Raw genomic sequence first — 14954 nt, forward strand, 5'->3', positions numbered from 1 at the left:
GCCCCGCAGGTGAGTATCCCAGTGTGCCATGTGCTGCTGTCCCACACAATGCCTTCTGGGAAATGTTTGCAATGTGTTGTGGGATAGAAACCACTGGCCCAGGGATCTCTGGGAGCAAGGGGGTCAATTTCCCAGCATGCAACTTTCTCCAACCCATAATGCCATCCAAAACCCTAATTTTTACACCTTTTTTTTAAACCCCACAAACCCGCACAACACTTTTCGGTGGCTGCCATAGCCGAGAGAAGCACACAGCCCCCAGAACCCTGAACTATTCTCATGACCAGTGCAAACACAGGACGCAAAATCTTCCTGTATTTGCAGACCTGCAGGAAGTACCACAATGGCAGGAGACATCACAATTTCTTCACGGACAATTAGCTAAGGGACATAGTGAAAAACAACTCAAGGTTGTTGGCATTCACGGATAAGCTGCAGATGGCGGAGCACCAAGTGCTGACTGGTGGGATCACATAGTATTGTGAGCTGGGATGATGAGCAGTGGCAGCAGAGCTTTCGGATGCAAAAGGCCATATTTCTGGGTCTGTGGGCCAAGTTCACCCCAGCTCTGCAGTGGAGAGATGAATTGGCAGTGCAGAAGTGAGTGATGCCCTGTGGAAGCTTGCAACACCAGATTGCTACTGGTCAGTGGGAAATCATTTTGGATGGGAAAATCCACAGGGGGGGGGCCAGTGTCATGTAAGTATGCAGGGCCATTACTCATTTCCACTAGGTAGGACAGTGACTCTCAGCAATGTGCAGGGTATACTGGGTAGATTTGCAGCAATGGGTTCCCAGACTGCAGTGGGGTGCTAGAAGCACGCATGTCTCTATTTTGGCACCAGCCCTCTTCCCATGGAGTACCTCAGTAGAAAGACTATTTTTCTATGGTTAGGCAAGCATTTTGTGGAGCCCTGCGTGGATACAAAACTTTGGATCATCCAATCCACATCTGCAATAATTAACTTGTATCTGACCTGTGATCTGCACTCCACCTTCTATATGTATCCGCATCCCTACCTGCACCCATACCAACACCCTATTTCACTGTTAGATCTCTGCATGGATACAAAAATTTGGATCCGCATTTGATCCGCAATCTGCAAAGATTGTAAACAATACAACCGCATCTGCAGATGCAGATGTGGATATAAAATGGATATCTGTAGATTTGCCCAGCTCTAAGCATTAGCGAATCACTGGGAATGCTTCATTGATATCAGTGTGAGCTGGACAGGGAAGGTGCTTGATGCTCACCTCTTTAAGAACACAGGACTGTTCAGAAAGCTGCAAGAAGGGAAATGCTTTCCTGATTGGCAGATTACCATTGGCCCAGTGATCCTGGGATACCCAGCCTACCCATGAAGATGTACGCTAACCACCTCAAAAGCACCAAGGAAAGGTTCAGCGAGTGGCTCAGAATCTGTAGACAGACAATTTAATGTATTTTTTGTAGACTGAAGAGATTCTGGTGGAGTTTACTCACTAGGTAGGATCTCAGTGAGAAAATATCCCAATAGTTGTAGCTACCTGCTGTGTCCTGCAAAATATCTGTGAGGCAAAAGGGGGGAAATCCACCACCAAGGGTGAAGATGGAATGGCTGTCTGCTGACTTTGAACAGCCAAATACATGGGCTATTGCAAGAGCTCACTGTGAAGCTATGCAGTTGAAGGAATATTTGAAGAATATTTTAATGGTCAGCCATGTTGAAGGCCCAGTACAATTTAAGTTGCTTGACCGTGTCCTACAGGCCTAGTATAGCTTTAGTTGTTTGCGTGGCTATTTTGACCCGTGTAGCATAACATCTTCCAGGTGGCAGAGATAAATAGAACTACTGAGTAACCTTGCAAATGTCTTCGTTTTTGCACACCACGGCACATAGCAAAACAAACTACACAACATGTCTGCTTGCAGCTGCACATAGATAACGGTGATAAAACAACATGTTATTTTTAAACGTTTGGCAGTACACTTTTTCATTGCCAATGGCATATTTTTACACCTCCCCTCCTATCACCAGATGTTGTTTTAACAACCCCAATTATCATGGTAAAAATAAAATGCAGTTAAGGGTAAAAACCCAATGTAGGTAATTAGCATATATAATAAGTAAAAAGGTAATTAGGTAAAAGCTGTTTACAAAAGGGTATAAAAAGTCATTACTTAAACAAAGGGCACGCTCCATCAACACCTGACTCTGCAAAAGCTGCTGCCGGTCAAACCAAAGGCCACTGCCCTGGGCTGTAAAATTGCTGTGTAAACACTTGGGCTTCGGTTGGAGCCCAAGCACTGGGACTCCGCAAGCAGGGGGGGTCCTGAACCTGAATGTCTACACAGCAATTTTCTTAGTCCTACAGCCCAAGCCCCACAAGCCGAGTCAGCTGACCCGACCAGCCACGGGCATGCCGTGGATCTTTTATTCCAGTGTAGACATATCGTGGGGGTCCACAGCACTGTCTGCAAGAGTGGAGGGGTAGACGGGGACGCTTTGGATTGCGCCAGAGATACAGGTACAGTCTGCGTCTACTGCTCCCCTGCACTTAACAACACAAAAACATTAGAGCTCTACTGCTTTGTTTATTTTGATTTGCAGAATAAAACAACAACAAAGCTCTTAGGTGTCTTGGCAAACCATTCAAACCACAAGACAGCCCCTGTCATGCCTGGCCAATTATAGACACAGGAAACATTGTCTACCACACACAGATGGGACATGACAGTGATTAACACCAGTTTAGGACAGGAAGTGTCTCCAGCTGTGTGGCTGGGTTGGAGTTTGGCCAGCCCCTGGGGTTAACACAGCCCACTCTTGTGAAAAGTGCACAAGTGTTCAGGCCCACAGCTTCACATCGCATTTGAGAAATGTCTCCCCCAAAAGCAGTGCCCCCTAGTGCCATTGCTTGGTCACTGACTCCATAGTGGCAGTGTAACACCATTCACTGAATTGTCCAGCGTGAATCACTATCACCTCTTCCAGCTGCACAAAATCCCTGAAAGCCTGGCTAGGACACAGCCGCCGGGTGCCCCAACCACCATGCTGGGACATGGCCGCATAGCACCCCAACCACCATGCTGGGAAACAGCCACATGGCAGCCCTGCCCATCAGGCTGGGATATCATTCCAGAGAAGAGAAAACTCCACGTGTGGGCAGGCGACTGGCCCGGCAGTACTGCTTCCAGGGGCCTTCGTAGGTCATTCGTGCAGGAAAGGATTCATCACCTGAATCTGCAAATGGAAAGAGATCAGTCAGACGATTCACCCTGGAGAGATGCAGAAGATTCTGCAGCCATCCACCTGCTGGAGAAAGACCTCAGGTGAACTTGGCCCAGCCTGGAACTCCCTGTAGCCGGTGGGATACATCTGGGCCAGGGTGCATATGTGTCAAGAAGGCAAAACTGCTCCCTGAGAGGGGCATGGCCATGAGCTCGGCCTAGCCTGAGGGGCCACACAGGCTCCCTCCCCCCACCCTCTGTCTCGCTTCTGAGGAGTCTAACTGGTTCTGCGTATATGAAATTCCTCTTACTGGCCCTGCAGCTGCACCGGGCTGGGAGGGATGCCTGACTATTTGGTTCAATGTGGCACATGGGCTTCTCGGGATGAGACAAGCATCACAGCCAGGTGCAGGCTGAGTGCCGAGAGCCGCAGGGCAAAGGACTAGGTGGCTCTGTCAGACAATCACAGGAGTCCCTGAATCACACGCGCAATGTGAAAGGCTCACGAGCGTGCTGGGTCCAGAGCGTGCCCCTGCTGCACTGCATCTCCTAGCTACCTCCCTCCTGCAGCAAGTGCGGCCAGACACAGGTGCGCTATTGTAGTGCATGGTTCACTGATGGAAGAAAGTTACCTAGAGAGATGAGGCTCCTGGGCAAACAGGCTTCCAAGTCCCCACTGGGTTTGAGTGCTGATGCACACACCGCCACTGAGACCAGGGGCAGCACATGCACAGGGCTGTGGGCAGCTCGGGCGCCCCCGGGCTGGGCTGGGCTCAGAGCATCCAGCGGGAGGGTTTGGTATTTCACCAGAAGGGGTGATCATTGCTGGCTGGAGCTGGCTGCCTTCTGCTGGCAGGCACCACCCTTCACAGACACGTGACTCCATCCCTGTGTCCATGCTCATCGAGCCCTTTAAAACAAGAGTAGCCGAAGGCAACGTGCTCCATGGCTAAACCAAGTGGCTAGGCCTGGAGCAGGCCACACCAGAGACCCACCGTCTCCACCTGCCCTCCCTATTAAACATGGTGCAGCTGCTGCATTCTTTGCAAACTGGGCAAGGCACTCAGGTCCTTGGCAAACTGCCTCTTAGCCGCCATGACGTCCCATGACACGGGACCACCTTGGCACATTCCTAGCGGTGTTTTATTTCATTCAGGTGCTTCTTCAGTGTCCACAGAAACCCAGAAGAGAAAATGGTTCAGGGCTCTGGGAAGCAGGAACAAGGAAGCAGCCGCAGTTTGCTGCCCAGGGACCCACAAGAAAAACTTGGTGCTCCTGCTGCTGACTCTGCATTCCAGTGCCGGGGAATGGAAATGCTGGGTGGGATCTCCCCCTCCGGGGGCTGTGCAGGAAGGTCTCCTCGCAGCAGTGCTAACAGGATGGGGGGACGGGCTCCTGCGCTGTGGCTGAATGCCAGTTTCTTGCTCTCTCAGCACCCGGAGAGCATAGGATTTGCTGTGCTAGGTCACCGCAGCAGCCCAAAAGCCAGGCATCCTGTCTCCAGAACCAGAGGCTTTTCATTTTTTTTCTTTTTGGTCTGTCCTGAGAGCCCAAGGTGCAGAGTTGGCAGTGACTGGCTCACAGCTGCTGAGTGGCGGCTGGAGGGTCAGCGGTGCGTTGTTCAGGCCACCTGCCTGCACCCCCGGGTAGAAGTACGGCCGCAGGGCCTCAGAGAAGGTGTCGCGGAAGGTGTAGATGTGAGAGCTGCCAGTGACATTGTAGAAGGACACCACTCCAGCCTCGTAGTCCAGGAGGATGCCGATCTGCTGGGGCTTCACTCTCAGCGTGAGCTCGGTCAGCGGGGAGGTGAGCGCCGCGTACTCGTCCCCATTGCGCAGCCACACTGTCCAGAAGCCACTTGCTGGCGAGGGCGTGAATATTCCCTGCCTGCTCACAGACTCCTCACAGACCCCCAGCGTCCAGCACGTCTTGTCCCCCATCTCCACCTCCCAGTAGTGCCTCCCGGCCGTGAAGCGCTGCCGGCCCAGGATACAGGTGCACGTGTCAAACCGCTCAGGGTTACTGGGGACGTCCTGCCTCTTGTCGCCCACCCTCACGCTCCGCTGATCCTGCGACAGGAGCAGGTAGGCGTTGGCTGTGCCGGGGTCCAGAGTCACATCCACTAGGGACAGAAAGAGAATCACAGGGTCCACCCCGTCAGTGTCTGTTGGTTAGTTATGTCCTGCTCTCTCCTAGCAGCTCCCGAGGAGGTGCTGCATAGATTGGAATTAATTTCAGCCCCCATCCCCACCCTCCCGAGGACCGGCTCTGTATCATTATCTCCCTAAGACTGAGGCATGGAGAGGGGGATTTGCCCGCAGCCACACACGGAGTCAGCAGCAAAGATGGAAGGGGAACCCCGGGGTCCTGACTCCCTATCTCCTGATCTAAGTAGTGGACAACCCTCCCTCACAGATCCCAGAAAAGAACCCAGGAGTGCTGATTCCCAGCCCCCCTGCTCATGCCCACTAGACCTCACTCCCCTCCCAGAGCCAGGGATAGAACCCAGGCATCCTGGTCCAAAACTTGTTTCCTAACCATTTGTCAAAGCTGTCCTCTTGACTCACCCGCCTAGAAAGCACTCGAGGCACTGCCTAGGATTGGCACGCACTCAGTCTCCATGTGTGCAGAAATCACCCCATTTCCTCCCACCAGCCGGGCCTGTTTCTTTGGCAGGAGGTAAAGAATGTCACTGGCTGCTTGTAAACTAGCCATATGCAGAAAGGTCCATGCCACACCCTTTGGCACAGCTTATGTTGTAGCCCCTGAAATCCTCTGGGACCAGGACACACAGCCTGTCCCCATCCTAGTGAGCAGAGCTGTCCTCACCCAGAACCCCAGCCACCCTCAGTACCTGGTGAAGGGACAGGCTAGCAGGCAGTTCAGACTGCAAGGTGAGGGTTCTGCCACTCCGGAAAGGTCAGAGTGAGGAAGGGGTGTCGGGGCAAGAAAAGCCATCAAGCCTCATGCTCGTGGCACCATCACAGGACACCTCCTTCCCCACGGCCTCCCACCTGTGTCTGGGTAGAGTTACTTTCTCTTTACAACACCTGACTCATGACTAAAAGCCACACATTCAGTCACCTCGGATTGGTGGAGTTTGTGCGCATTATTACGTATGAGGATCCACTTGACTGCTGGGTGTGCAAGAAAACCTTCCCAAACCTTGAACAGGTCTCAGGTGTCCTCTCCACTAAGCCCCACATTCAAAATGAGACCATCATGATTTGCTATCTTTGTTTGATGAAGTTACAGGTTTGGCTGATAAAGGTAATAGTGTTGAAGTCATAGACTTGGACTTCGGTAAAGCATTTGACCTGGTACCATATGACATTTTGACTACAAACCTGAACAGTGGAAAATGAACATGGCACACGTTAAATGGATTAAAAACTGGCCAACCGATAGATCTCAACACGTAATTGTAAATGGGGACTCATCCAGCAGCTGTGTTCCTAGTGGGGTTCTGCAGGGACTGGTTCTTGGACTCATGCATTTAATATTTTTAACAATGACTTGGAAAAAACCATAAAGTTTGCAGATGACACAAAAATTGGGGGAGTGGTAAATAGCAAAGAGGACGGGTGACTAAGACACAGCTCTCTGAATCACTTGGAATGCAGAGCACAAGCATACAATGTGTATTTTAATATGGCTAAATGTGAGTGTATACAGCCAGGAACAAAGACAGTAGGCCACACTTAGAGGATTGGGGATGGGGAGCAGTGACTCTGAAAAAGATGTGGGGGTGAAAGTGGATAATCAGCTGAACAGGAGCTCCCAGTGTGACACTGTGGCCAAAAGGACTGATGCGATCCTGGGATGCATAAACAGGGGGATCTCAAGTGGGAGGAGAGAGTTATTGTACTTCACTCATGGCACCCACACGTGTGACCGCTACTGCAATACTGTGTCCAGCTGGCATCCCTCCCACCCCGTCCTCCAGCTCACACACAGGGAAGGGCCCAGGCTGTCCGGCTGCCACAGGCCTGGCACTCGCAGCCCTTCAGCCTCTGTGCCGAGCCCAGCACTCGCATCCCTCACCCTGGCTCTTTGGGACCCAGCCAATGAAAAGTTGGAATTCTTTTTTAAGCAAGAAATGGATTTGCGCCCATGACTCAAAAGCAGCAGGATAGATTCTGTCCCAACCTAGCCCTGAGCACAGATTCCCTGCGGATTTGGCTGGGCTGGGAGTGGGAGAGGAGGAACGTCAGCCTCTGAGGAGGATCTGGGACCAGCGCAGTACAGGGCTTGAGAAAGCATTTATACCCTGTAGCCCTGGGCGAGTTTCGCTGGCCCTCATGTCCCTAATAACGGAGGGGTTTGCGCCTTCCTCTTCCCGAAGCCCTGCGGCTCTCATCCAGCCCTGCTGAGCTCGCGATGGCTCCCTGGAACTGCCGTGACCTCATCGCCTGTCACTGGGTTGGCAAGGAATGTGCCTGCTGACGTACAGCTGGCCTTGGTGCCTGGGGGAGGGCAGTGCAGGGTCTCAGGCAGTTTGTAGCTTTATCATTTCGTAGAGTTTAAAGGGACATTGGATCATCTAGTCTGACCTCCTGTGTAACACAGGCTGGACACCCCTTCTGCCCAGACACCTGTACATTGAACCCAACGACTTCAGTCAAACCAAAGCGTTCCAGTCCCCAGGTGACTCAGCTGTTGTAAGCCACAGGCAGGGAACAGGAGAGACCAAGGTGCCATCAATGCCCGAGGCCCCAGGCATGGCAAGGAATTGACTAGCTGGGATGTGCCCAGATGATCTCAGCAGCTGATCCTTGCTCCGTGCTGTAGAGGAAAGTGAACCTCCCATCCCTCAGGTCCCTACCCCTCTGGCCTTGGACAAAATTCCTTCTCAATCCCCAATCTGGCCATCAGTGTGACACTGAGCATGTGAGCATGACCCACCAGCCAGGCTTCTGGACAGAGGATTCTACACAGCACAGCTGGATTGGTCGCTGGGCAGTTCAGTGATGCTTGCCACCAACAGGAAGCAGGAGGGCTGCGGTGGGCAGTGAGGGGTGGGTATCTGGCACCTCAGCTACTGTACAAGGGGCACTGTCGCCTCCTAAACATCCATTTGCGGCTGAGTGTGTCTCTGGTAGGGGCTAATCAGTCCTCGATCTCCTGGATTTAGGAGCTTCTTCTCTATAAGTCCCTGGCTGAGGTAGGTAGGGGAACCCAGGCTGGCCCTGGAGCCAGGCAAATCGTGATGGTTTTGCTCTGAATTTGGGGCTTTGTTGAAGAGTAGAACTGCAGGCATATCCAGGAGGTGCACACGGGGCCTGTGACCAGAGCTGATGAGCTACACATCTCTCTAATACACACATACACACACTCATGTATGCAATCACACCCACAAGCACACACACTCTCTTTCACAAACACACACTCATGTGGCTGGCACTTGTGGTTCTTCTCTGGCCCTGTGTTCCCTCCCCTGGAATCTCTGCGCCTTTCAGCAACACACTAAATAAACCTGCCTCCTCCCCCCACCCCTGAGCATTTTGTTCTGGGGACTCATGCCTTTGACCCAGAGATCCTAGAGCCCCAAATCAGCCCATTGAACTCCCCTGCATTCCCTTTCCATGGACTGTGCCATGCCCAGCTCCTGGTTAGATGCCCCCTTTGTATCCGCCCTCCTTTACCTCTGTATTTCTGTAGTGTTTCCGTCACCCTGGGGACCTCATATGAATCCTGCAGCTCAGTGTGAATGGCCTCTGGCTCCTGAATCTTCACACTGTCACTCCTAGGAGAAGAGGTTAGCTGTTTAGCATACAACAGCCACCCACAGGGACCATTTATGATGCCTCTAAGAGGAACACAATGGAGAACTGAAATGTGCATCATACCTGATCAAGGTGCTTTTCACATCCTAAAGGGAGAGAAAACAGAAAAGCAATTAAAGGTCTGCCTTTAAGTGAGGAGTTTCCATGCCAGCCAGATCTTTGTCCAGCCAGTCCAGCATCCTGCCTCCTCCAGATTCATCTCTCTCTCTTCCAGCCTTTGCAACCCCAGAAAACCCATGGCTAAGGACTTCCCCACTGTACCGGGCTTGGGGCCCAGATCGTCCAGGGTATTTAGGTATTTGCCTAACTCTCATTGATTTCAGTGGGAGTTAGATGCTTAAATACCTTGGAGGATCTGGGCCTGGGAACAATAAAAAAAAATCTCAACTTTCATTTTTAAAATCTTTCAGTTTCTTCTTCTCTTGCAAAGAGACTTGGAAATGTATGTGGTAGAAAACAGCCATCAGGGGAAGGATGCTGCAGTGGTGAGGGTATCAGCCTTGGACTCAGGAAATTGAGGTTCCATTCCTAGCGAGGCCACGCTCTCCTTGGGTGAGTCATTGAGTCTCCCTGGGCCTCAGTGTCTGTAGCACAGGGACAACAGCTCTTCCTAGTCCCCAGGGTGTGTGAGGATAAATGCACTGAAGACGGGGAGGCTCTGATACCGTGACAGACAAATAAGTACCACCGAGGGCTGGTAACTCTGGTGTAAAACCCAGATGGCAGCAACCCAGCTCCCAGTCCTGTCTTGCATGGCACGGCACCTTGCTGGGGCTTCTGCAGAACGTGCCTTTCTGAAGCTGGACTTGATGGGAGGGGGGGAGGAGCGGGGGCTCCAGTGCGCTTTGAAAGGCTCCCAGGACTCTCAGGGTTTGCAAAGGTATCACTGTTTCTGTCTCTCCCAACAATGGTCTCACAGAGTCACTCCTATGCCAAGCAAGCTTGAAGCAGCTGCAAACACTCCATGAGAGAGGGGGTGTTATACAAAATAAAAAGTGCATAGACCCACAGATGTCCAGGCCAGGAGGGACCATTCTGAGCCTCCAAGCTGAGCTCCAGCATCACCCAAGTCAGAGACTCTCCCCAGTGACTCCAAGGGTCTTGGGAGGCTGCTCCAGTGGCTATTTCCCTTCCCTGTTACAAACCTCCCCGCAATGAGTGGGCAGGCAGGTTTCCAGCTGGAACGCAGGGCATTGGTGTGGCAGGAGGCGGACCCCAGAGGGAGCTTGCGGGGAGCAGGGTAGTTTGGCAGCTGGTGTTGGAGGGCAGGTTGCCCACTCCTCCCTCGCTATCAGCCATGGTTTTCTCTCCTGTCTCCTTTTGCTCACTCTCTCATTCTCCTGTCTCACCCCCAAAGGGCTCTGGCACTGAAGGGCCTCCTAGAGACCGTTCCAAAGCTGGGGCCACAGCACTGATCATGTGGACCCGTGATGGGGGTCTTACCTTGAGCAGGTCGGCAGCCGGCTGCTGGCATTTCTGCTCGATCTCTGTTATCAGCTGGGCCAGGCTGGAGCTCTGCTCTACCAGGAACGCCATGTTCTCCCGCAGCTTCTGCAGAGTCTCCTCCTCCTCCTCCTCCAGTCTCTGCACAAGCAGCTGCTCTTCCTCCTCTAGAGCCTGATGGCGCTTGGCAAACTTGGCTGCAATGAGCTCCTGCTGCGCCCTCACCTTCTCCTGCAAGGGCAGAAACCACGCGGGGCCAAGGAACTTCAGTGAGATGAGGCCACATTTGACACAGGACAGTTGGGGGCACTGGGCCGTGCTGGTGGGCTGTTTACTGGGGGTCTAGGGGTGGTGGATTGGGCCCCATGGACCATTTGCTGGGGGTCTAGGGGTGGTGGGGTGGGCCCCAGGGGCCATTTGTCTGAGAAGTAGCACAAGGCCCACAAACCCCTTTGAGGGCACCAGCCTTGTGCTAGCTGTGCACAGGGTGAGTTAATCCCTGCGGAGGGTTCCCCTGCTCCACCTACTTTGTATTGCACTTGGGTGGATTTTAGACTGGCCTCTGTTTGCCCCATTAGCACAAGCCATTTCCAGCCCATGCACTCAGTCTGCTTCATGTCGCTCTCTTTCCCAGGCCCACCCTCTCCTCCTTGCACTTCGGGGTCATGGGGCTTATGATGGCCAAAGGTCGGGACGTTTCCTGGGACCCTTTTGTTAGGGTATCAGCAGGGTTACGCCCCAGTTTGAGCTGCCAAGCCCTGATGTTTTCCAAGTTGAATGTTTTCCAAGAGAGTGCAGCTGGGGTCTCTTCCTGGCTGATTGGACAAGTCAGATCAGAGACATTGTTTACAAACAGCGGGTTTGTCAGCTCCCATGGGTGAGGCTGCATGGGCAGAGGGCAGGGATGGCTCCTGGTTCCAGCTCTGGGCACACAGACTCCTCTGGACTCATCCTGCATTGCCCTGCCACCTTGGCACCACAGCAGGGCGGGAGGGAATGCCAGCACACTGACTCCACAGCCAGGAGCTCCGCAGCCAGCCACCGGCAACATCCACTGTACATGGGTGAGGGCGGCGCACGCTCCCTCCCCACGTTATGCCACCCGTGGGCATGAGGGGACTGAAGGGCTGAGATCTACCTTCCCTTCTGTGTTTGTCAACAAGATGCCAATTGCAGGAGTGGGTTTTTCTGTGTCATGGACATTTGTCTGCTGGCAAGTGGACTGAGAACCCCTCAAACTCATGGCATGAGTCACTAAATAGCCCAGCAGCCAGCAACGACTTTCAGTCACGGCTGGATTGAAACTGAAAAGGGATGAAAGACGCCACATCCCATCAGCAACCTTGAGCCATCCAGTCCCCACTACGCTGTGCCATGCACTCTTCAAAGCCCCTCACAGCTACATGTAACCAACAGCTGGCTAGGAGTAAGCCTAGCCTGGTGCAGCAATACTTTGGTTCCATGCCAGCAGGGCCAGGAACCCCGCAGGGCTGGGGGTCTCCCCCCTCCCTACCCCTAGGAGCTCAGCCTCCTTCTCCCACACACAGTCCTGGCCATGGGCTGCATTAACCCTCATGGAGCTGAGGCTGGGAGTGAGGGGCGGGCTTGGTCACCAAAATGCTTTTTACTGTTGGCAGGGGATGACTCTAGTGGAATCCGCGGGGGGGAGCGGGGGGAAGGGGGTCTCAGTTACCCTCCCCCAGCTGTCTGGCAGGGGTGGGAGAAGATCCTCACCCCACAAGCCCCATCCCTCTCCCACTGATATGCAGGAGCTGGGACGGCTGCTCCTTTGAAGATCCCTGTGCCTGCTTGCCCACCACTGCCCATGGGCCCGGCAGAGTCAGGTTGGTGTTGTGTATGCCCATGCGCAGATGGTGAGGGGAGCACAGCACAGAGTGAGCCACGCACCTTGAAGCTGGGCCCTGCCCCCGGAAGGAGGGGAGTGTGGAGCTGGCCCAGTGCAACAACTGCTCAGACTCTGCGATGACACAGTACTTCCTGCTTCCTCGGCTTGTGCAATGAGCGGAGCTTGCACAACTGCCCAGGCAGGATAGTTTCAAAGTGACTCAGGCTGTTTCCATGATACTGGGGAATTAAATTCATTTGCGTAGTGTGTGTGTGGAGGGGCCTCTGACACACACATGTTGCAAGCAGGCCTGGCACCTTGCCGCAGGGGCCCACTATGGTCTCAGGATGACAGCAGAGGCAGAGGAGCATGCAGTGCCATTCTGCTACACACTCCTCCTGGGAACACAGCAATGGGCTCTGTCTGCGGGGGCCAGGCGATCCCTCCCCGGCTCTGCCAGGTCTGCACTCCCTCCCCCGCTTTGCTGGGCTTATGTCATGGTCCCCTCCAGAGGGAATTTTCTGCTCCTGCCCCAGCGGGACACTCCATCATAGTCTTGGGGCCTGATTCTGATCTCAGTTATGCTGGGGAAAATCAGGGGCCACTGGAGTTAAACTGATGTAAAACCAATGTGTGAACGTCTCGCCTTAGCGACTGTGCCGGACCCACTTGCTATTGCTTGGGATCCCCAGACCCAAGGCACCGGAGAGGCTCTGCTGGGATCACACTCACGACACCTGCCTTCCACCGGGTGGTTTTCTTCCCCTCCTGGGCCTGGAGCTTTGCAACCTCCCCCGTCAGTTGTCTCAAAAGGTCCAGAGCTTCCTGCAGTTTCATCTGAGGGGAGAAAATGGTCTGAATCCTCCCAGCATCCACTTGGGCCAGTGGGGGCCCCACGGAAGGATTCCAACACAGGGCTGCAATGGGGCAGAGAACCGCTCGCCCCAGGCTCCTCAAGCTGTGGAGCATTAGCCAAGGGCACGGGCCACTGAGCGGATCCTTCACGCTGCCCAGAGCCAACATAGAACTAGTCAGGGAAAGTCGCAGCGAGGCCGGTGCCCCAGGCCTGTCACAGGTGGCCGGGGGTCCCTCTCCCCACTTCTTGTCAGTCATCCATTCCAACACAAGGGCTCCGGCCTGGCCTCAGGGGACAGCAGTGAGGGGGCGGCCAGTGGGGGCCCAGCTCTGGGCAGGGAGGCAGCAGTGAGGGGGCGTCCGGCCAGGCACTGACTTTGGTGGGGTGGTGGTGAGGAGGTGGCTAGATGGGGCTTGTCTCCAGGGATCAGTGGAGAGGGGGTGGCCAGAGCCTGGCTTCACAAAGCAGTGGTAAGGGGCAGCCAGCCAGCGCCCAGCTCTGCGGCGACATTAGTGAGGGGCCCTGCTCCGAGGCCAGGAGCAGCGAGGAAGCATGTCATCCATCAGTTTGGTCACATGCTCTTGGGCTGGTGCCCAACCTGCTCAAGCAGGGGGTGGTGTCGCAGCCTGGTAAGCCCTGGCACCCTCTGCTCTGTGTTGGGGAGAGAGCCCCTCACAGCCACCGCTTGGATACCCTCTGGCTGAGAGGATGTAGAACTCCTCCATGGCTACAGGTGGAGCCTCAGCACCTTCCTTGGCTGAAACCCCAGGCAGAAGCCACAGCCCAGGCTCCCAACAACCCAGGCCCCTCTGATGGCTCTGGATAGTTGGATGCCCCTACCTTGTAGTCCTGGGCAGCCTCCTCGATGGGGATCACCGTGTGGGAGCGGTGCTCCCGGGACTTGTCGCAGACCAGGCAAATGGCTTCCCCGTCATCCTCACAGAAGAGACGCAGCTTTTTGCCATGCTTCTCGCATAGCTTCTCCTTGGGCTCCTTGTCCGGCTGCAGTGCCAGCTGCTCAATGCCCTCCACAATGTTGGCCAGCTGTGTGTTGGGCCTGAACGTGCTCTGCAGGAACCCCGCTCTGCACTGAGGGCAGAGGAACACCCCGGCCGTGGAGCCCTCCCACCTCTCACAGTAGTCGGTGATGCACATGCAACAGAAGTTGTGCCCGCAGTCGATGGTCACAGGGTCCCTCAGATACTCCAGGCAGATGGAGCAAGACACTTCATCTTGGAGCTTCTCCATCAGGTCATTTCCTGAGGCCATGGCTGCTGCACTCAGTATATTTCCACTTCGCAGGTCTGCCAGCAAAAGGAGTTCCTCCTTCCTGAGCTTTCTCCAGCAGGGCTACAGCAGGAGGGGCTAGAAAGCAGAGCAGGACGGACACTGGGGAGGGACTAGAAGCTACTGAGCACTGCCACTGGGGATTTGTTTTTGATTACAATTTCCTCCTTGGAAGCCCTCAGTGGGTTTTATTGCTGGAAATTTCCACTCCAGACTTGCAAACACATGGAAGGCGAACAGCTGGGGCAATGCATGGATTTCAATGCTTTTCCAGCACAAGTCAAGAGCAGGTCACCACCTGGACAGCCGCAAACCAGATTAATGGGTTTCTGCCCCACTACGCCCCCGATGCCCAGCCCTGCTTGGAGTGAGTGAGCACTCTGACACGCCTGCTGCTGGTGCGAGATTAACCCAATGTTAGTCTTGCACTAGGGAACTGAACCATCTGGAGCCAACCATGTCAGTGCCCCCACCGCAGCCATGCTGGATCATTCCAGGAACCATTGTAGGTTTGCATTACGT

At 54.2% G+C, this 14954-nt stretch overlaps 1 protein-coding gene across 1 annotated transcript; it reads right to left on the reverse strand.

Moving 5' to 3' along the window:
• Nucleotides 1-4731: 4731 nt before the first annotated feature.
• LOC137150653 (E3 ubiquitin-protein ligase TRIM39-like) lies at nucleotides 4732-14414 on the reverse strand. The gene is made up of 6 exons (XM_067544637.1): nucleotides 13986-14414; nucleotides 13031-13126; nucleotides 10444-10674; nucleotides 9064-9086; nucleotides 8860-8960; nucleotides 4732-5336 (listed from the first exon to the last, which is right to left on the reverse strand). Exons 1-6 carry the CDS (start codon nucleotides 14412-14414, stop codon nucleotides 4732-4734), a joined length of 1485 nt encoding a protein of 494 aa, XP_067400738.1.
• Between the last annotated feature and the right edge of the window lie 540 nt (nucleotides 14415-14954).

Source organism: Emydura macquarii, unplaced genomic scaffold, assembly GCF_026122565.2.
Source record: "Emydura macquarii macquarii isolate MOO-44397 ecotype Brisbane River unplaced genomic scaffold, CSIRO-AGI_Emac_v2 contig_1002, whole genome shotgun sequence".
NCBI lineage: Eukaryota > Metazoa > Chordata > Testudines > Chelidae > Emydura > Emydura macquarii.

Excerpts from the sequence above, each read along its gene's own strand:
- LOC137150653 (XM_067544637.1), bottom strand. The coding sequence starts at position 14,414 with ATGGCCTCAGGAAATGACCTGATGGAGAAGCTCCAAGATGAAGTGTCT. Across the intron at positions 10,675-13,030 it reads AGAAAACCACCCGGTGGAAG|GAGAAGGTGAGGGCGCAGCA; the intron begins GCAGGTGTCGTG and ends CTGCCCTTGCAG. Across the intron at positions 9,087-10,443 it reads CGGCTGCCGACCTGCTCAAG|GATGTGAAAAGCACCTTGAT; the intron begins GTAAGACCCCCA and ends CTCTCCCTTTAG.